This window comes from Pelmatolapia mariae, linkage group LG9 (assembly GCF_036321145.2).
Source record: "Pelmatolapia mariae isolate MD_Pm_ZW linkage group LG9, Pm_UMD_F_2, whole genome shotgun sequence".
Lineage (NCBI taxonomy): Eukaryota > Metazoa > Chordata > Actinopteri > Cichliformes > Cichlidae > Pelmatolapia > Pelmatolapia mariae.
Window position 1 is genome coordinate 19,462,641 of NC_086235.1, and position 22,247 is coordinate 19,484,887.

Below are 22,247 nucleotides of genomic sequence, written 5' to 3' on the forward strand. Positions count from 1 at the left end.
GAAAGTCATTTTAAATAACAAAATGAAACAGAAGGGAAACACAATGAAATGTTAGGGTGATCACTGAGTAGCCTTCTAACATTACCATGAGGTATAAATTAGTTACATTCAGTTAGCTCAAGCATTTATATAACATTAGCCACTGCATGTTAGCCTGGTTGTCACAATGACAATACCAGATGTCTCAAACAAATAGATAGCATGCATATATAAGAAGGATAAAGTATTGGATTATATTTAACACTGAAGTCTTTAAACAGATCTACATGCTGGTCTATTAGATAAGTTGCTAAATATTTTAAGCATTTCTCCCTTTGTCTGAGTAACATAATTTGAATATCAACTTCAGTGAATCAGCTGACTTTTACTGTGTTTCTTATCAGTGAGGCAGGGTGCATGTGAAGCTTCTCCTCTGAGAGCTTGTGGCTCCCTCAGAGTCTCTTTAAAACATTTAAAAGCACCACGGCGTTCCAGGCAGGGCGAGTCCGAGGCTGCCGGGAAAAGTGAACACGGGGGATATCTTTGACTTTCAAGGATTGGCCATAAATGTAACCAGGCAGCACCCTCTCAACCTGAGCTGTGGCTGAAAAAGGCAGGCAGGCCGGTTCATGCCTTTAATCCACAGAGAAACCTACCGCATACCTTGCGTATCAGCAGCTTCGTCCCATGATTCAACACTGGATAATGGAAGACAAATTAATATCAGAATTGACTGAGCCAGGCTATATACAGTAGTTCAGGGTCAGCAGGAATCTAAAATGTTCTTTTTCAAAGGAGCACGGCTGTGCTGCAACTCCCAGCCATTTACATTACTAACAAGCGCAGATGCATTCTGGGCACATGCCCTCCCTGAAATGTAACACATTTTTCTCTTTTGTACATGACTAGTGTCACTTAATCTGATCTTCTTCAAATTGTTGAACACCTTATGCTTTAGCCATGACTTATGGATTTCCTATGTCACTGTTACAAGCATTTTCAGAAGAGATGTGGTGTGTTGTGTTTACAACAGTTTATATTTCTCAGCAGTTACTTCATTTGTTGTCTTTGCACGCATCTCAGCATGAAGGCTATGGTCCCATTCACTGAACCGAAACACTGTAAAACAAAATCAGCAAACAAGACAAAAGACTAAAAGGTTCTTTTGCTTTAGACTCAATTCAGACGTCTTGAATTTGATGAACACTGGAGCCAAATGCTTTTAACAAAAAAAATACTGTTTTACTTAAGTTGTTTACGTCACTCCCACTCTCATATGGAAAGACTAACAGTTTAAGGTTGTGAATAAGGGAAGTCAAAGAATTGACATGTGCACATGACATGATTTGTGCACTTGTGTGTCTATATTACGTTTAGTCTCAGGGGAACAGATGTCTTCTGTATGAGTTTATCTCTGCAGATGCATGACTTGAGCCACTCGCTGACATTATCGCATTCACAGGGATGTTCCCTCACTCCCTCATTTCTCTGAACATATCAATGATGTAATCAATCACTTAGTGAAGAATTGTTGTCCTGCACGTTCACCTACGAATTTAATAGATCATCTCAATTTCTTCAAACTAAAGATTCGGTCTTTTGAATAAATTGTTAACACAATCAGATTCACTTTCATTCAGAAAGTAAATCTGACACACACACACACACACACACACAGGTTAATATACTGTATGCCATTTAAGTGACAAACTGCTGTAGCCAAAGTAAAATTCTTCAGAGCTTTTTCCCATTACTCCCCTCTGCTGGGCTGAATGTTTTCAAACACAGTGGGTTCATTGGAGTGGATGGGCACAGGGTGGAAAAAGCTCTCTAACGGGCTCTCAGTCAAGAATAACAAGAATGAAAAGCAGGGAGAGAGAAAGAATGACCACTGTCTGGTTACAGAAAATGTTCAAACCGGCCCAGTTTGACTCAGAGATGAATCAGGCATTGACTGAGATGTGTGTGAGGGAAAAGTGTTCCTGTTCACAGCTCAGGCTTTTTAATGTGAAGCCAATTACACCCATGCTGGACAACGCTGGGTTACCTGTCACATAAAAGTACAGTACTGTGCAAAAGTCTCAGACTATCTTCATGTCTTTATATTTTGCTTCCAGACTTACTTCAAGTCTTCCTTCTTTTAAAGTTTTTCTTTGAACTCTGGCAGTTTTTTCCACAAATTTTCAGACCAGTCCTCGTGCCTGAGCAGTTTCAGAGGAATGGTTTTGTTTGTTAGGGCAATTAACGCTGACGCATTAATCATTCAAGCATAAAAAAAACCCCACCTAAGCCAAGAGAGGAACTAGTTAATTTATCTGTAGGTATTTTGTTACTTGCAGCTTGTTCCAGAAATAAAAATAAAAAAAATGTTCCCATTTCTTTTGTTAAATCTATGAAAAATGACAAAAAAAAACACCGTTTGACAAACATAAAATAGTATTTTTGCACCAGAAGTTGATTTCCAATGCGCTGTTAGCCAAAAAGCTGGTATAACTTGGTATGATCTGCAGTTCTTAAAAAGATTAGGAAACTGAACAACAAGTGAAGGACAGAAATGAAGTGGCAGACCTAAAGAAAACAAACAACAACAAAAACTACCTACAACAGATTAACTGTATCTGAAAGTCGTGTCCTTCAGAAATGAAAGAAATTATCCAGAAAAAACCCTGACACAGTCGGTCCAACTACTCTTTACCATTTTTAAGGAAGGCTGAGATTTGTCAAGATACACAAGAACTGCACTGAATATCAGTGGCCACAGCTCTTATGGAGAGATGAATCCAAATGTCAAGTTTTTGGTTCAAATAATTCTCTCAACTGTTTACTGAAACATATTCCAATTACAGTTATATTATGGACACAATGTGTAGACTCTCAGCTTTCATTTGAGGGTATCCACATTCAAATTGGATGAAGGGTTTAAGAGTTTCAGCTGCTTAGCATGTGCCACGCTCTTTTTAAAGGGACTAAAAGTAATTGGACAATTGACTCAAATGCTATTTTATGGGCAGGTGTGGGCAATTCTTTCATTATGTCATTATCAGTTAAGCACTAAAAGGCGTTTTGAGGCGTGGTGCTTTCATTTGGAAGATTTTGCTGTGAACAGACAACATGCAGACAAGGGAGCTCTCCATGTAGGTGAAACAAGCCATACTCAAGCTGCAGAAATGGAAAAAAACCCATCCGAGAAATTGCTACAATGTTAGGAGTGGCAAAATCTACAGTTTGGTACATCCTGAGAAAGGAACAAAGCACTGGTGAACTCAGCAATGCAAAAAAGACCTGGATGTCAAAGAAAGACAACCGTGGTGGATGATCACAGAATCATTTCCATGGTGATGAGAAAATACCTTTACAACAACCATATGGCTCCATGTTTCAGTATGACAATGATCCAAAGCACACTGCCACTCAATACTGCTGAGTTACAGCACAGACTATAGGTGTCTCACCATTTTACCCCTCTTTTTAAAGTATTTTTATTTAAAATGTATTATGTGTTTCACTATGGACAAAAGTAGCTGTTTCTTTGAAACTGAGCTGGTTATCCTTGCTATTCTGATGGCATCTCTCAAGTGAGTCACATAAGTGGTTAATTGTCAGTCAGTTCAATTCCCCAACCAATCACATACTTAAAAATAGCCCCTATGACCACAGGATGTATCTAACATTTATAAACTTAGACTGTAATCACACTAAAACTGTGTCCCAATTCAGGGTCTGCATCCTTCGGAGGGCACGGCCTTCACAGTTCACATGGGCCGCATCCTCCAAAGCCCGACAAGGCCGGAAGTGCGAGGCTTGTGAAATGGGACGGTCTTGCCTTCAGATTTGCGTCAGCGGCTGTTCCCACCCTTACCACTTCTTCCAATTGGTGAAATGGATTCGGACAACATTCTTGCTTGTCTCATCTTTGCACTAATTGAAGAGCTACAACAAATCACAGCGGGAATGAGAATCAGCACCTCCAAATCTGAGGCCATGGTTCTCCGCCGGAAAAGGGTGGAGTGCCCACTCTGGGTCGGGGATGAGTTCCTGCCCCAAGTGGAGGAGTTCAAGTATCTCGGGGTCTTGTTCGCGAGTGATGGGAGAAGGGAGCCGGAGATCGACAGACGGATTGGTGCTGTGATGTGGACACTGCACTGGTCCATCGTGGTGAAGAGAGAGCTGAACGTAAAAGCGACGCTCTCAATTTACAATACATATTGCAATACTACTGTACATACTTTTGTTTTGTTTTTTAAATGGCCCCCATTTTTAGGGGGCCTGCGAAGGGAGGGTTTTCTCCACCAGGCCCATCTTCTCAAGAATTGCCCTGGCAGACAGAATATAAGAGAACATGTCAATCATGTTAATCCCTGGACAGCATCCACTGCAAAAAGTACTAAATTAGGACCACAAGACAGAAAAATCACTCTCCCTTATGGCTAACAGATTAAAAACTGCATACTGTTGCTGTACCTCCAACCGGTGAAGAGGTATTCGTTGTCTCGGCGGAGTTGGATGAACTCTGCCATCTGCTCCTTTGTCCCTAAAAGGACATTGGAGTAAATTCTCTACTATTTCCCACTTCTCTTTAATCACTTTTCTGTTTGACGTTTGTACAGCATATTTAGCTGTGTGGAAACTACAAAATTTAATTTCAGGCAAAACGATTTACTCTGGAACAAATAAAGCACTGACAAATACCAAACAATAAACTTTTTCAGGTTATTTAAGTGACTTATATACCATGTTTAACATGAGTAGTGAGCACTTTTGCAAATATGTGATGTCTTGATAAATAAAGCAGATATTTGAAGTGTACACAGCTACATTCTCGCCTGGAAATATCTTCAAAGTTTATTTTGTGACCAAGAAAGAGCAATATTGAAAGTGACTGTTATGTTAAAAAAACAGCGAGACTGTGCATTTACAGTCATGTAAGTTTAACGAGTGTCACAAAATTCACCTTAAGATTTCTTCCTCTAACTTCCATTAACTTTGTCATCTTCAAAAATAACGTACATTTGAAAATGTAGGTGTCCTCTGCCGCCATTTCTACCGTCTCCGAAGCTGATGCCATCGTTACAAACTGAATTGGTTGGCCCGCGGTATGAATCCTGGGATATGTTGGGCCATGAAGAATACACCTGGCCGATCCTTCAAATCTGGGAAAATGAAGGATGCTGTGATGTAATCGGCCTTCAAATGTGGCCTCTGAAGGATGAATTGGGACACAGCTTAAGAAAGTGTTTTAACCATATGAGGTCTAACCCATATTCTCAAAGCCAATGCTATCAGAATTTGGGAATCTTGGCTTAGATGTACATAGCACATCTTTTAATTCAAATCTGGTCACAAATACCTTAGCAAATGAAATATACTGGGGTTTTTTAAATTACACCCTTTGAAATGATTAAAGAACTCAAAATCAGGTTATCAGACCTTCATGATTAATTCTGTTACATCATCTGAAACTGACCAAGTTTACACAACTATGCGACATAAATTACACTTTAAATACACTGTTCACATATGGGTCCTACATACACAGTCACACTCGTTTCACTCCTCTTTGAATAGTGATCAGACATGAACCACATTAATATGCAAAGTCTGCAAATGTTTTTAATTGCAGAGTCTTTAATTTTTGTAAAACACTCCAGAAATAGGTCCTTTTTATATTATAAAAAAAAAAAAAAAAAAAAAAAAAAAAAAAAAAAAACCCACACACACACACACACACACACACACACACACACACACACTTCAAACCACAGCAGAAAAATAATCAGCTTTATTTTATTTTATTTATTTTTTACCCACCTCGTATTTAACTGATCCACTTTGCCTTCTATTATCTGCATTTGGTTATTATGTGTAAATAAGGAAACTTTCCCCTCATGAAGAGGCAGGTTATTAATGGATTACATTGAGAGGACAGGCTGTAGCACTGATGCTTTGACTGGTTCATTGTCCCATTAGAAGTACTCAATACTGTCATTCTGACTCTTGGGGTGCTGCAGATCGGTCAGCTCGAGCGTTCCTCCATAAGCCGGGAGTTTCTCATAAACACGGAGGTGAACATATTCGTCTCCTCCCACATAGACCTGCAAGGAAGTACAAGGAAAATTAAAGGAGATGCTTAATGTGCACATAGAAGTACTCCTGATCATTTTATCACAGCTATGGTAATGTAAGCCACAGCTGTGGGCCAAACAATATGCTAACATGTGGAAACGGAGAATCCACATCTTCATATGGAGTGCCTGATAGTTGTAGTGTTCACAAACAGAACATTTGTTGAGCTCTGTTCATGGCTGACAGAGTTTATGAAGTAAATATGTGCTTATGATTCTTTATTTAAGCCCTAGTGCACAGGTGTCGAACTCCAGGTCTCGAGGGCCGGTGTCCTGCAGGTTTTACATGTGCCCTTTATCCAACACAGCTGATTTAAATGGCTATATTACCTCCTTAACATGTCTTGAAGTTCTCCAGAAGGCTGGTAATGAACTAATCATTTGATTCAGGTGTGTTGAAACAGGGTGATATCTAATATCTGCAGGACACCGGCCCTCGAGGCCTGGAGTTCAACACCCCTGCCCCTAGTGCGCGTTGTGTGTGACAAGCGATCATTCACAAGAACTGGAAAAAACGGAAATGCTCATTCTGTGCCACACCTGGAGTGTGAGGTGCACATGCATTCATTTTCTTTTGTCGACTTGTCTCAGAATTTAAACAAATTTAAGCAAAATTTGTGTGGAAACAATGATTGAAAGCCTCAGCTGTGATGCAAGAAACTCAATGACAGTTAAAGGTTTGCACACACCTTTTAAAATCACCACTTAAGTGTAGAGGTAGTAACAACAAAAACCCACTGATCATTGCTTTAGTTTTCACCTGACAGATCACATTATCAATGCTCTTATTGATGATATGTTATTACATACAAGACCTCGGAGCTTTGCAGTGTTTCCACTGAGCTCACTGCTTGCATTACAAACATTACCTTAATGAAGTAGTTGGTCCCAGCTACAAGCTGTGTTTTGTAGCTCTTTGCAGTGAAAACCTCGAAGTTTCTCCCGGTTTTCTGCTCTGCGAGAGGCTTCATCTGAATAACAATGACAGCGACATCAATATGAATGACAGGCCCCGTGTGTGAGTGTAAAATCTCCCTTTTCTACTCACTGCATCACAGATCTTCTGAACTGCTTCATCAGCCTGCTTCACCTCGGTCAGCCCTCCGCACATTTCCACTTCAACAACATTTTGTTGGTAAAAAACGACCAAAAAGCTAATAAACACACGCCAATTCACAAGACTCTGCATTGTGGACCAGCGCAGGGGAAGAGGGGTGCTTGTTTGTACGGTATTTGTAAACGACCTGTAAAAAAAAAAAAAACAACAAATAACACAACAGCGAGTCATATAACTTCGCATTTTGGACCGTACCATCAGCTCAAGAGGAGGAGGGGGGGTAAAAAACAAAACAAGCACACTTAGACTAGCACAAGAAAAGAATCACTTTTGCCCACAGTTTTACCGCATGTGTGGGTTTGTCGGAGCGTATGACAAAATACTCTCCAGTCTGCCGGGAAGTGAAAATACAGGGTGTGAGCTGTGATTGAAATATTGGAGAGGATCGCACATGAATCACAGCTTAAGTACTGCTTTCAGCTCTTCCTTTCCAGTTATCCTACTTCTGACACCTGAACCTCAGCCTTTCCAAATCTCCAAAAATTGTATTTATTTAATACAATTATACCTACTGAACTTAAGGGGATAGAAACAAAGTATCGATCCTAACGAGCTAGCATCGATCAGATACCAATACTAGAGTTGGTATCGATCCACCTACCTTTAGTGCACAGGTGTCGAACTTGCCTCATGGGCCGGTATCCTGCAGGTTTAAGATGTGTCCTTGATCCATCACAGCTGATTTAAATGGCTAAATTATCTCCTCAGCATGTCTTGAAGTTCTCCAGAAGCCTGGTAATGAACTAATCATTTGTTTCAGCTGTGTTGACCCAGGGTGTTATCCAAAACCCTACAAGACACCGGCCCTCAAGGTCTGGAGTTTGATACCCCTGCTCTAGTGTATACTCCTCTCTGTGGTTTAGATATTTTTTTATTGCTATTATTTGTTGTTTAAGGCTGTAGAGATTAGATTTTACTGTTCCCTAGTTGTTGTTTTTTTGTTTTGTTTTTTCTGGGGGCAATCTTCTCTTCACATACTTTTAAGTGAGTTTCAAGGTGCTCTGCCCAATTATTACTCTTTTCTAGTTAACATTTGGAGCTGGAAATGTTAGATGCAAAAATTAAAAAAAACAAAAAGGAGATTTCAATGATTGCAAACAGCATCAAAATTAAAACAGGGAGATGAAGATACAGCCACAAAAGTGACACAAGCTAAAAGAAAAAAATGAAGTATAGACAAACATCTGAAAATGACGTGTTGAAGGCCACTACAAGATGGTCTACTAGATTAAATAGTTAATACATTTAAATAAGAGAAGGAAGGCTGAACGATCCGGTCAAAGCAAGTTTGAGTTTTCTACAGTCATTGGTTGAGATGTATAAACAATCAAGATGTGCAGAAGACATAACGAGGACATCTGCTGGACAAGTGGGACTAATGCAAGATTAAAAAGAAATTCAGCTGTGACTGACATCTTAATACTGATTATCTTCTGTATGGACGACCATGTCCATCATTGTAAAACACAATAAATTAGAGAGATTAGTAGCCTGAATAATCCCTTAATTTTTGGTTAGATTCTGTATATGCTGCACAAATTATGTCTCTAAAAACAGGATAACATGTGTTGGACTTTCGGGACTCTGTTAGAGAGTCTTCCCTCACACATACACACAGAGATAATTCAGACAAGAGTACTGTTAACCTTACAGTTATTATAGATGAAGCAAATATGAAAATCAAAAAAATCATCAGAAGCTGATGAAGTTAATAACTAGCAAGAAATCAGCATTCACGATCATTTATTTTTTTGTTACAGAATCCAACTTTTAATGCTTTAAATGCTGAAGTACAGTCAGTGATATATTTCTAGAAATAAACATTTAAATGTATTGATTATAACTTTAACTTTTGAAGGAGCATTATTGCAGTTTTTTCTTTCAGGATAATAAAAGAGCACATGTCATGAGGCAGCAGCTTGGAGGCAGAGAGCAGCTGAAATGCAAAGTGTGATCTCATTAAAAAGGTTAGATGGGATCTTTGTCATGATGATCTTCCACACCAGTAACTACAGCTTCTCCTCCATAACATGGAAGCTTCTTCCAGACCCGCAGATGAAGGTAGCTGGATCCTCCCACATTAACCTGCAGTCAAACCAGAGGAAACTTGTACTTGTTGAACACTGAAGCTCTTCAGTCTGTTTAACAGCTCATCTGGATCTCGCAAGTAACTCAGTCCATAAACACTTTCTTTATTTTCTTCCATTAATAATCACTATCATCTATGATGTCACAGTTTTAATTACCTTGATAACATAGTTGATTCCTTGCACCACTTGACTCTTGTACTGAACAGCTTTGAACACGGCATATGCTTCATTTCTTTTTTCCTCTACTTGACACTTAACCTGTGTATGGACAAAATAAACGTAAAACATAACGTAAAATGCAGAGCACAGAGTTGATGTGTCTGTTTAATATGTGAGTCTGAATGTTATGAAGAAGCTCACCTCATCACAGATTGTCTGAATTTCCTCATCAGCGTCTTTCACCTTCGAGAATCCTCCACATTTTATGGCATCCATTATGAAAGTCTGATGAAATAAACAGAGGAGACAGTTTTCTGGCTTTATGTGTCTCAAACATACTGATGCCAGTCCGAGTACATATACTGGGTAAGTGACCTGGAAGGTGACTCTAACGCATGATAGGAGGAGCAACATGTGAAACGACAGCCCCTAAATGTTTGCTTACACTGTCTTCTTGAAATATCTACTTGTGTAATTATGTCTTAAATTATCTGTGTCTTTAAAACAGATAAACCGATGCTTTTTAATCAACTTTTCAGATGACTATAAATTACAATAACTAAAAGATGTTTCTCGTAGTCCTGTCAGTCTGTAGTCTGTGATAAATGTCTTATAAAAATAATTTATGTGCCACAGCTGTGGCTGTCAAAAATTATCTTAAATAAATACAATGAACTTTGCAAATTCTTCTTTAAGCTGACTGTCCAGAGATAAGCTATCAAACCTGTGATAGATCAATATGCCAGATCTGCAAGTTTTTTTAACTGAAGGAAAAAAGTGTGTGACTGAGGAAACTTACAGTTTTGCAAAACACCCCAAAAACACGTTTTCAAGAAAAAGATAAAAGGAATCTTGAGTCTATATAAACCTGTTTAGAGCAGATGGTTTACTTTATTTTTACAAACATATAAACTTCATAGACAAAGTAAGGAAACTTATATTTGAGCAATCATTTCGTTGCTGTCGCACTTCTTGGCAATAAATCTTATGCTACTGGAAAGTCTGTTTATTTTCCCTTAAATGGTGCCATGTTTGTAAGGAAAATGTATTCATGCATTGAGCAGCTGAGGTGAGTATGTGGATTATGCCCATAAAAAATTGCCAGATCTTCTCTGCCAAAGCCAAATAGCTTATTCTGCTATTTACTCTGGTTTTGAGCTTCAGGTACCCCAGGTACTGACAATCCAGTGTCTGATTGGTGCCTACTTAGTATCTCTGTGAGCATGGACCCTGGTGCAGTGATGATATGCTCCAAGCATGCTACATTTAACTGATGTGGATAGGACCCGTGCTATAGGGCAACTTCAAACTTGACACCACAAGAAGACTGTTTCCACACACTGTCTGCATTTAGAAACCGTAAGCAGTCTGCTACAGATTTGCAGTCAAAGTTTGCAGGATGATTTTGCCAATGGTGCTCTGTCCAGACAATCCATCAGGCCCATAAGCACTGACGTCAGCGATATGTGCACTAAGCATGAGCCTAAAGAGAAATTTCATGTTTAGCAATGAATGCAGACTCTGCCTTCAGCAGCTGGACTGTAGGATCAAAGTCTGGAAAAGACAGACGCTATGCTGATTGATGCATCGATAGGACAGCTTTTGCAGAGTTTGTCCCTTTGCGGAAGGATATTGAGATTATATCATGTAACAACTGGGAAAACAAGAAGCTTGAGAAGTACCAAGGGCTCAGAGAAGATGTGGAAGGTGAAGGTAACAGTGGTCCCAGTGGTAATCGGAGCACTAGGTGCAGTGATTCCCAAGCTAGGCGAGTGGCACCAGGAAATCCTGGAACAACATCTGAGGTCTCTGTCCTGAACAGCAGGATACTGCACAGGACCCTCAAGATCCCAGGCCTCTGGTGGAGGACCTGAGCTGGAAGGATAGACAGTCTGCAGGGGCGAGAGGAGAATTTTAAAATAATACATTAATAGATTATACAGTTTATATAATTTATATGTTCATTTATATAATCTACACACACACGCACAGTTACTTTAGCCTTCCCCACTGCTCTGCCACCAACTTACCGTAAGGTTGACAGCTGCAACTATTCTGGTGCACGCAGCACTATGGAGGTAATTACATTATACACACGCAGCACTGAGGCCGTCCAAAGAGCAGCGACTTTATCCAAAATGCTGTACATGTCACAATGCGTTCACATTTATAAGATAACCGCAAAACACTGATTAAATAAATACAAGATGCAGTTGCGTTCATAATCAACATCACCAGAACTCTTACCATCAATAACACACATTGTAGTAATCAATATACTTACAGGTATCTGAACACACACGGGCAGTCCTGGACTTTCCTCACCACCAGCCTATATCTGCCATTTCCCACTTCAGTGTGCAGCTCTCTTATTCCAGCCACGGGGTGCCCATCATTCCCAGGCTTGCACTCTTAATGACTGACGGAGTGGAGCCGTCACGGTGCATGCACTCAGAGCATGACTCATGACCAAAACATATTATATCCAGTAAGTAAGATCAACTCAGTTTATAGTGTCATTTACTGCTTATATCATTAAGGGCAATAAAGAGTACTGTGTGATATTTTGGTGGGGATTTATGTATTTTTGTTGTTTTTTTAATGCCACCCTCATGGGTATACAGTAAGCTTGAAGATCAGACAACAGCAAGTTAAGTCTAAAGTCAACTCTTTTAGTCTGACACAGTACTTCTTTCTTATCTTTTGCTTAGTTTGTCATTCAAATGATAAAGTATGTCTGATCTATGTGGTAAACATAATAAACATCAAATAAAAGTCAAATATTTAAAGTCTGTCATCAACTGTTTACGTGCTACAGTTCATCCTGACTATTGTATAATAATATTTATTCACTTTTTAAAACATATATGAGCCTGACATTTTTGCAAAGCTCTTCCTCATGTGGAAAAGAAACTTTTCACTGAACTCTGTGCTGTCCTATGAAAAACTAAGTACAACACCTGACTCAATACTTTGTCGAACAAAACAAACCACAAAATTCACACTGATGTAATTAAAAAAGACAAGCGTCAGTAACAAGATAAAAGAAACACTGACTAATGGTCAAATTTGCTAGTAAAATAATGCTGACAACCTACTGACCACCTTTCATGTGTACTTTCAGTTATCTCCTAAAAGCTGGAAAAGTTAATTTCAATCAATAAGAGACTCTCTGACTGAACTGTGCTTTATTTTAGGTCACCTTCAGATATGCGTTCAAAAAGGATAACATGCTAAATGAAATATAACTCAGCCAAATTATGCTATAATTGACTCTTGCACACGGGACGTGGGGAAGAAAAGTATTTAAACTTCAGTGTCACATGGTTATTGCTACAAGAATGTAAAATATGATTTTGTGAGTTTGAAAACACATAACATTGTGTGCTAAAGTCCTTTAATTCAGAGCCTGGAGACATGCTTACAGCATTTCTCTCTCATATCTTTTGCAGCTCTCTTTTTAGCCTGTTATTTTCTCACCTTTTTCACTTTTCTGTTAATTGCACCCTCTCAGATGTGACTACAGGGAAGCTCTCTGTCCATATCTCTTCCTGCTGTACTGCCCTCTGATGACTTCTTTGCCCTTCTTTCAATCTTTTCTATCCTTTCTTCACATCTTTCAAACCTATATCACTTTTTCACAGCTCCTGATATAAAACTCCAGTGTCGTTCTTGTTCTATATAAATCTCAGCTTTTTCACCTCCTCTGCTATAGTCCATCCTTTCTCCCTTTTACCAGGATAAGAAACTGATTCTTAATACTTAATTTTGGATGAATTGTTTTCCCAAACGCTGCTAAAAGCCAGGTTTTACTGATAAATCTTTGCTTGATGGAGGGACTTTAAATGTTTTCTTCTCTCTGCTCCTTTTCTTTTTATACTGACCTTATTTATTTTATCCTGCAGTCAAGTCAGGCGTGCATGCTGTTTGCGAGGCAAAGCAGAGGGAAGGGCGGGATTACAAATGCACAATGGGCTGATTAGACCATGAGACACAGGAGGGCGCAAAAGTAAAGATGAAAGCCAAACTAAACCAAACCAAACTTTTTCCACCACTTGGTGAGTAGTTGGCATCAGTGTTGGTCAAGTTACTTGAAAAAAGTAATCAGTAACTAATTACTGATTATTCCCCCCAAAAGTAATCCCATTACTGATTACTTATTTTCAAAAGCAATTAGTTACTTAGTTACTTTTAAAAAACATGATTTATAACCTGAATAGGTAATAAAGCAATAGATCTTTCAGCTCAATTCTACTTTTTCTGCATAATCCATCTTTTTAAAACTAGTTTTATTAGTTTTAATCTTTTAACTTTATGCATCAAGCAAAAATTAAATCATATGCAACATTCTCTGACTGGAAGAAATTTGTTTAACATATAAACCTGTTTTCTGCACATTCCAGCATATAAAATAAAATAGTTTTTTGTGTTTACATTCACTCTTTCAAAGATGCAAGTAAAACACAGCAGAAAATAAATCAAATCAAAGACTCAGCGGTCCTGTTGCTCTATTTTCCCCTGCTTAGCAGGAGTGGGGCAGGCGGAGGTTTGCCCTGGTGCAGGTGTGCTGCCTGTCAGTGGAAGAATCTTGGAGTTTCTTTGTGAATTTCGCATTCCTGTGGCAGTGTACTTGGTGCTTGCCCCGAAGTTTAGGGGTTTTTTCGCTGTAAAAAGAAGTTTTCATCCCACGCAGTGAACAGCGGACACTAATGTTTTTGTCACTTTTTAAGGAATCAAACTCAAAGTAAGATCAGTACTTCCACGCTTTAAACGCTGCATGGTCGTTCTCTCTCCCACACTCGTTATATTATCCATTTTTGATACGCACACATTTGTTGCCACGAATGTCATTACGTCATTGACGCTTACGTCATTGTCATGAGACACTCTCGCAAACGAAATCACGGTTTAGTAACGCAGTAATGTAGCCTGCTTACAGGAAAGTAGCAGTAATCTAATTACCTTTCTTGCAATAGTAATCCCTTACTTTACTCGTTACTTGAAAAAAGTAATCAGACTATGCGGTGTTGCCCATCTCTGGTCCACATACAGAAAGTATCATAGAAAGATTTAAGGTATCGTGCCACATTTGACCTCTGACCTCTTGTTCATGTTTAGTAAATTAAGAGTCAATGTGAAAGACAAATTTGAAACTTTGTTACTGTCTACCGTTGTTTGGAATAGATAGGAATATAGGGAATTATATATTTTTATTTAAAGACAGCATTGTCAAGAGAAAGAGAATGACCTGCCTAGTTAATAGGAAATATACTTTACTTTAATATATAATAAGCTCAAGTTATTCATGTACTTTATTATTAAACATTTAAACAATGAAATGAATGTTACACATGTAGTATATCTGCATATCTGTATAAATAAAAAAGAATTATGTCAAGTATAGTAAAGTGGATTTCAGCAGGACAAAATAAAAGCCCTTGCTCTTGTTTTTATCTCAATACAAATTTCATAAAGAAGGACAAAGAAAAGGAAATAAATAAATACAAAACATTACACTATTGCCCTTTAATTAGTTTTAAAAACCCGACATCTGTGCAGACCACAACTAGACAGATAAGCACATTTAGATTTGATTTAAACTAACATCCGTCAGTCTCTAGAAGTCTAAAACGTCTGTTTCTAACCATTAAACATCCAATATACTCAACTTCCCAGAAAGTTTTGACTTCACGTGTGAAAATAGGAACGATTTTTGTTGTGTTTTGTAGCACGATATCAGCTCAGATATTAACCTGCATAGCATTCATCCCATGTTTAAATAAAATGTGGCATTTTCTGCTATTTCCTGTCAGGACAAAAGGAAATGAAAATGTAATTTGCTTTAATATGATGGAACTAAAAAAACTTGATTTTCATCACTGACTAAGAATATTGGATCTGTCTCCCAGTCTGGCTGTCCTGATTATAATGATGTATAAACCTTCAGCTGAGGAATTTATGCCGAAATCCAAGAAAACCATAGAATTGAGCTCATTTTGCTGTCAGTAGACGACATGAAGAGAGCTGATACTGAGATGTCTTTATTTCCTTGATGCCTTGTTGGCATGTTGAATGAGTTGTAATGTTTACAAGTTTTAATTTTTTTGACTTTATGAAATTCCCTCCCCTCTGTGGTGAGAAATAACGTTGCATTTGCAGAGCTAAATTATTCAACAAGTTAATAGCTTCACAGCGAGGTCACTTGTGGCACGAGAAATCCATTTCATGTTATTCAATGTACCTCGGTACAATGACAGTCCTGCAATGAAGTGCCTAATTTAAAATGTAACATCACCTATTGGTGAAACGAGCTTAGATTATAGGACTCACATGTTTTCATTTCTAGTCTTTAAAACCTGTCTCTACCCATCTAGTATTAATCCCTTCTGGGATATAAGTTAAGTATGTATATTTTGCACACACAAACACACATGCAGCTATTACCTATTTCTTGTTTTTATACCTAAGATGAATTATTGTTGAATGAAGACATTTTTCAAACACATGTAAAATGTGGCCAATTGTTTATTGGGTAAAGGAAAAGGTAGAAGGGGGAAAAGGGGGGATAGAAAGAAGGAAAGAGAGAGGAGAGAAAACCCCAACAATCCCCTCTGAGCAAGCACCAGGCGACAGTGGATAGGAAAAACTCCTTTTAAAGTGAAAGAAACCTAAAGGAGAAACCTATGGCAGAACCAGGCTCAGGAGGGGACAGTCAACTGCCGGGACTGGTCGGGGGGTGAGAGTGAAAAAAGAAAAAGGAGGGAGGGGAAGGGGAAGGGGGAAAATGAAGATGGAATAGAGGTGGAGGAAGACGAGGTTACATCAGGTGAGAAGCAGCAGTGTCCCTCTTCCAGAACCAGTGGAAGCGTTTTTTCTTCTTTTTCAGACACTGTTCCACGAGCACTTTTTTCTCAAGGATGAGGGTTTTCAGCTCATCCATTGTTTCTGTGTTTTCTTTCTCACATTTGCTGCATCTTTTCACCATGTCTTCTAATTGTTCTTGTTTTTCTTTAAGCTTGTCTTTCAGTTCTTTAACTGTTGCCTCCTCTATTCTCTTTGCCTTGTGCACATCTGTATTTCTCTGTTCTACTTTCTTGTACATGTCTTCCAGCTGCTGGTTTCTCTTCTGGATATCTTGAAGTCTACACTGCAGGTCTTTATGTGTTTTCTGTTGTTCTTGCTTTTGCGCCTGGATTTCAGTGTTTTTGTACTTCAAGTTCTTAGAAAGTTCCTCCAGTTCTGTATTTTTACTCAGCATTTCATTGATGCTGCTCTGCATCGCTGAGCACTGTTTTTCCATTTTTTTCTTTTCTCCTTCCAGTACAGTTGTTTTGTACCTCGTTTCGTTATACAATTCTTGGAGTGCTTGATTTTTCCTCTGAAGAATAAGTTTTTCTTCTTCCTGTTGTATTTTCTGTTGGTCTTTTTCTTGAAGCAGCTCCTTATTTCCGTGCACTTTTTTATCGAGCCTGATTTGGAGCCCTCTGTGTTTTTCCTCCATCTCTTCAAGCTTGGAGTCCATTTCCTTCTGTTTCATTTCCATTTGCTTCTTGTTTTGAAGCAACTGTTGATTTTTGTGCAGAGTTTTGTCATGCTTCACCTGCAGAGCTTTGTATTTTTCCTCCATGGCTTGGAGTTTGCTCTGCAGGTCTCTCTGCTCTACGGGCTGTTGTTTCTTGTCTTGGAGGATCTCTTTATTTCTCTCCAGAGCTTCATCAAGTATTACTTGCAAGCCTTCATTGTGTTTCTCGATGTTCCTCAGCTTGCAATCCATTTCTTCCTGTTGTATTTTCTGTTGGTCTTTCTCGTGAAGCAACTCTTTATTTTTGAGGAGTGTTTCCTCAAGAGTTATTTGGAGCATTTTGCATTTTTCCTCCAAGACTTCAAACTTGCAGTCCGTTTCTTTCTTGAGCATTTCTTGTTGCTCTCTCTCTTGAATGAACTCTTTATTTCCGTGCACTTTTTTATCGAGCCTGATTTGGAGCAATCTGTGTTTTTCCTCCATCTGGTCAAGCTTGGAGTCCATTTCTTTCTGTTTCCTTTCCATTTGCTTCTTGTCGTGAAGCAACTGTTGATTTTTGTGCAGAGTTTTGTCATGCTTCACCTGCAGCGCTTTGTATTTGTCCTCCATGGCTTGGAGTTTGCTCTGCAGGTCTCTCTGCTCTACGGGCTGTTGTTTCTTGTCTTGGAGGATCTCTTTATTTCTCTCCAGAGCTTCATCGAGTATTACTTGCAAGCCTTCATTGTGTTTCTCGATGTTCCTCAGCTTGCAATCCATTTCTTCCTGTTGTATTTTCTGTTGGTCTTTCTCGTGAAGCAACTCTTTATTTTTGAGGAGTGTTTCCTCAAGAGTTATTTGGAGCATTTTGCATTTTTCCTCCAAGACTTCAAACTTGCAGTCCGTTTCTTTCTTGAGCATTTCTTGTTGCTCTCTCTCATGAATGAACTCTTTATTTCCGTGCACTTTTTTATCAAGCCTGATTTGAAGCAATCTGTGTTTTTCCTCCATCTCGTCAAGCTTGGAGTCCATTTCCTTCTGTTTCATTTCCATTTGCTTCTTGTCTTGAAGCAACTGTTGATTTTTGTGCAGAGTTTTGTCATGCTTCACCTGCAGAGCTTTGAATTTTTCCTCCAGGGCTTGGAGTTTGCTCTGCATGCCTCTCTGCTCTACAGGCTCTTGTTTCTTGTCTTGGAGGATCTCCTTATTTCTCTCCAGAGCTTCATCAAGCATTACTTGCAAGCCTTCATTTTGTTTCTCGATGTTCCTCAGCTTGCAATCCATTTCTTCCTTTTGTATTTTCTGTTGGTCTTTCTCGTGAAGGAACTCTTTATTTCTCTTCAGAGCTTCATCAAGCATTACTTGCAAGCCTTCATTTTGTTTCTCGATGTTCCTCAGCTTGCAATCCATTTCCTCCTTTTGTATTTTCTGTTGATCTTTCTCGTGAAGGAACTCTTTATTTCTCTCCAGAGCTTCATCAAGCATAACTTGCAAGCCTTCATTTTGTTTCTTGATGTTCCTCAGCTTGCAATCCATTTCTTCCTGATGTACTTTCTGTTGGTCTTTCTCGTGAAGCATCTCTTTATTTTTGAGGAGTGTTTCCTCAAGAGTTATTTGCAGCATTTTCAGTTCTTCCTCCAAGACTTCAAGCTTGGAGTCCGTTTCTTTCTCAAGCATTTCTTGTTGCTCTCTCTCTTGAATGAACTCTTTATTTCTGTGCGCTGTTTTCTCAAGCTTGATTTGGAGCAATCTGTGTTTTTCCTCCATCTCGTCAAGCTTGGAGTCCATTTCCTTCTGTTTCATTTCCATTTGCTTCTTGTCTTGAAGCAACTGTTGATTTTTGTGCAGAGTTTTATCATGTTTCACCTGCAGCGCTTTGTATTTTTCCTCCATTCCTTGGAGTTTGCTCTGCATGTCTCTCTGCTCGGCCTGTTGCTTCTCTTCTTGGTGGATTTCGTTCAGTTTTTCCAGAGCTTCGTCAAGCTTTTCTTGGAGCTCCTGATTCTTCTTGACCATGTTTTCCTGTTTTATGCTCTCTTCTTTCTCCTTTTGGAGCAGATCTTTAATTTTTTCCAGAGCTCCATCAAGCTTTTCTTGGAGCTCCTGATTCTTCTTGAGCATTTTATCCCCTTTAATGCTCTCTTTTTTCTCATTTTGGAGCAGATCTTTAATTTTTTCCAGAGCTCCATCAAGCTTTTCTTGGAGCTCCTGATTCTTCTTGAGCATTTTATCCCCTTCAATGCTCTCTTTTTTCTCCTTTTGGAGCAGATCTTTATTTTTTTCCAGAGCTTCATCAAGCTTTTCTTGGAGCTCCTGATTCTTTTTATCTTGGAGAGCCCATTGTTTCTCCTCAATAATACCTTCCCTTTCCTGAAGCTGGTAGGATAATTTTTCTAATTCAGCGCTCTTTCTCTCATTTTCTTCTGTCAGGATCTTAATCTTCTCTCTGTTCATGAGATTTTCATTCTCCATTTCTTCCAATCGCTTTTCCTCTAATTCCACCTGTTCATCCCAAGGTAGAGAGCTCATATAGGGGTCTAGGGACTCATACCATGGGATAGAGCTGGGGTCAACTTCTTGTCTTTCTTGATCTTTCTGAGACATGTTGAAGTCTGTATACCGTGACTGCGAAAACGATCCAGATGTTTCAAAATGCTTTACTGGTGAACGTTTGAATGCTGCTAACATAAGTGCTGCAAATAACGGACTAAAAGTTGTACATCCTCACCCCTATTTAAGGATTTTGAGGATCAAAGCTTCAAAGGGTCAAAGCTTTAGAGGACTGTGACATCAGAATTCCATAAGCCACTGAGGTTGTCACATGACATTTTTGAATGAGGTCATATTTTTGTTTGAATTTTTTAAAATGACATCAACATTCCGTAAGCCAATGAGGTTCTTACATGACTTTTGAATGAGGATAATTTTTTTTGCTTTTTGCTTAATTTTAGCAGCTTTATGTTTGCAGCTCACCACAGGTTGAGCAAAAGAGTGGGTGAAGTTTTGCCTTTTCCCATCCTCCTGTAAGCTTTGATGTTTTTTGCTTTTCATGCTTCAAATATTCATATAAAATCTCCAAAAGTTGATTCTGTTCATCTGGAGTAGCGTTTTGTGGGAGAAACGTTTCGTCACTCATCCAAGTGACTTCTTCAGTCTCAGCTGACTGCAGGTTTCCCCAACCTTATAAACAGTACATTTGCATAATGACTGAAACCAGCCCACTGAAGGAACAATGGGCTGGGAGGTCAGTTCCTTAATCATAATTATGCAAATTCTCATGACCATTGATCAACACCACTGACCAAAACCCACTGATCAAAGACCACTGATCAATGGCCATGAGTACCGTTCACAGAGAGTTGGGGAATGGCTGCAATCACAGCATTGTAAGATGGCGAAAGATGTACCCTTAGGGCCCCTCCTCGATTCAGAGATGGTCTTTCCCTTTTCACGTAAATGGCCTCCTTGACTCCGCGCTCAAACCAGCGTTCTTCCCTGTCCAGGATGTGTACATCCTCATCCTTGAAAGAGTGTCCACTGGCCTGTAGGTGTAAATAGACTGCAGAGTCCTGGCCTGACGAGGTAGCTCTTCTGTGTTGTGCCATCCGCTTCGCCAGAGGTTGTTTGGTTTCCCCGATGTATAAATCCTGGCAATCCTCCTGGCACTTAACAGCGTACACTATGTTACTCTGTTTGGGTCGGGGGACCCGATCCTTGGGGTGGACCAATTTTTGGCGCAGAGTGTTTTGGGGTTTAAAAGCCACAGAAACCCGGTGTTCAGAAAAAATGCGTCTCAACTGCTCCGATACTCCTGACACATACGGGATCACTACAGGCTTTCGCTTGGGCAGCAGTTGTCCTTCTCTCCTGGATCGGCTGGAGCTTTCTTTAGGAGCCTTTCCAGCTTTGACAAAAGTCCAGCTGGGATAACCACATTTACTCAGGGCCTTCTTGATGTGCTGTTCTTCTGCCTCCCTGGCCACTGTGTCAGTGGGGATGGTGTTCGCTCTGTGAGAAGATTTTGTCACTACTCAGTGATGAAAATACTTATGAGCCCCTGAAACGAGACCCAGGAAGTGGCTACAGGAAGAGGGTGATAGACTGTCTGAAGCAGTTAGAACAAGACAAGGCTATTGACCAGACCTCATACCACAGGCTGTACCCAGGGGAGTCTACACCAAGTCTGTATGGTTTACCAAAAATACATAAACAGGGTGCCCCTTTAAGACCGATTGTCTGCATGATCAACTCTGTCACCTATAACATCTCCAAGTTTCTGGCTTTGGTCCTCAACCTGCTGGTGGGCAGCTCTGAACACCACATCCAGAACACCCTGGATTTTGTTGAGAAGGTGAGAGATGCATTATGGAGGCAGATGAAACCATGGTCTCGTACGACGTTACATCTCTCTTCACTTGCATCCCAGTCACAGAAGCGTTGGAGGTAGTCCGTAAGAGATTACAGGATGACACCAACCTCAGCAGCAGGACCACTTTCAGCATCAACCAAGTGTGTTTGCTTTTGGAAGTGTGTCTTCATTCCACCTACTTCACATACAAGGGTCAGTTCTACAGGCAGAAACATGGGTGTGCCATGGGCTCCCCAGTTTCACCCATCGTGGCCAATTTGTACATGGAAGAAGTGGGAAAGAGGGCTTTGCTATCCTACCATGGAACACCACCAAGCCATTGGTTCAGATATGTGGATGACACCTGGGTGAAAATCAAATCTCAGGACGTACTACATTTCACGGATCACATTAACTCGGTGGACCGACACATCAAATTCACCAGGGAGGATATGAAAAGTGGCAGGTTAGCCTTCTTAGACTGTGAGATTTCCATCAGTAATGGGGGACATCTAAAAGCTGACGTGTACCGTAAACCTACACATACGGATCAGTATCTAAGGTTTGACTCTCATCATCCACTGGAGCACAAACTGGGTGTCATCAGGACGCTACTACACAGAGCGAACACCATCCCCACAGACACAGTGCCCAGGGAGGCAGAAGAACAGCACATCAAGAAGGCCCTGAGTAAATGTGGTTATCCCAGCTGGACTTTTGTCAAAGCTGGAAAGGCACCTAAAGAAAGCTCCAGCCGATCCAGGAGAGAAGGACAACCGCTGCCCAAGCGAAAATCTGTAGTGATCCCGTATGTGTCAGGAGTATCAGAGCAGTTGAGACGCATTTTTTCTAAACACCGGGTCTCTGTGGCTTTTAAACCCCAAAACATGCTGCGCCAAAAATTGGTCCACCCCAAGGATCGGGTCCCCCGACA

The 22,247-nt window shown here is 39.8% G+C and overlaps 3 protein-coding genes across 3 annotated transcripts; all 3 read right to left on the bottom strand.

Annotated features, from left to right (window-relative positions):
* Positions 1–5,747: 5,747 nt before the first annotated feature.
* On the bottom strand, positions 5,748–7,319 carry LOC134634640 (cystatin-B-like). The gene is made up of 3 exons (XM_063483957.1): positions 7,150–7,319; positions 6,971–7,072; positions 5,748–6,071 (listed from the first exon to the last, which is right to left on the bottom strand). The coding sequence occupies exons 1-3, from the start codon at positions 7,288–7,290 to the stop codon at positions 5,943–5,945; spliced, it is 372 nt and encodes a 123-aa protein (XP_063340027.1). The 5' UTR covers positions 7,291–7,319; the 3' UTR covers positions 5,748–5,942.
* A 1,867-nt stretch (positions 7,320–9,186) lies between these two features.
* Positions 9,187–9,743, bottom strand: LOC134634644 (cystatin-B-like). Its single transcript, XM_063483961.1, has 3 exons — positions 9,669–9,743; positions 9,465–9,566; positions 9,187–9,303 (listed from the first exon to the last, which is right to left on the bottom strand). Exons 1-3 carry the CDS (start codon positions 9,741–9,743, stop codon positions 9,187–9,189), a joined length of 294 nt encoding a protein of 97 aa, XP_063340031.1.
* A 6,541-nt stretch (positions 9,744–16,284) lies between these two features.
* On the bottom strand, positions 16,285–19,569 carry LOC135933553 (trichohyalin-like). Its single transcript, XM_065471649.1, has one exon. The coding sequence runs from the start codon at positions 19,567–19,569 to the stop codon at positions 16,285–16,287; it is 3,285 nt and encodes a 1,094-aa protein (XP_065327721.1).
* Between the last annotated feature and the right edge of the window lie 2,678 nt (positions 19,570–22,247).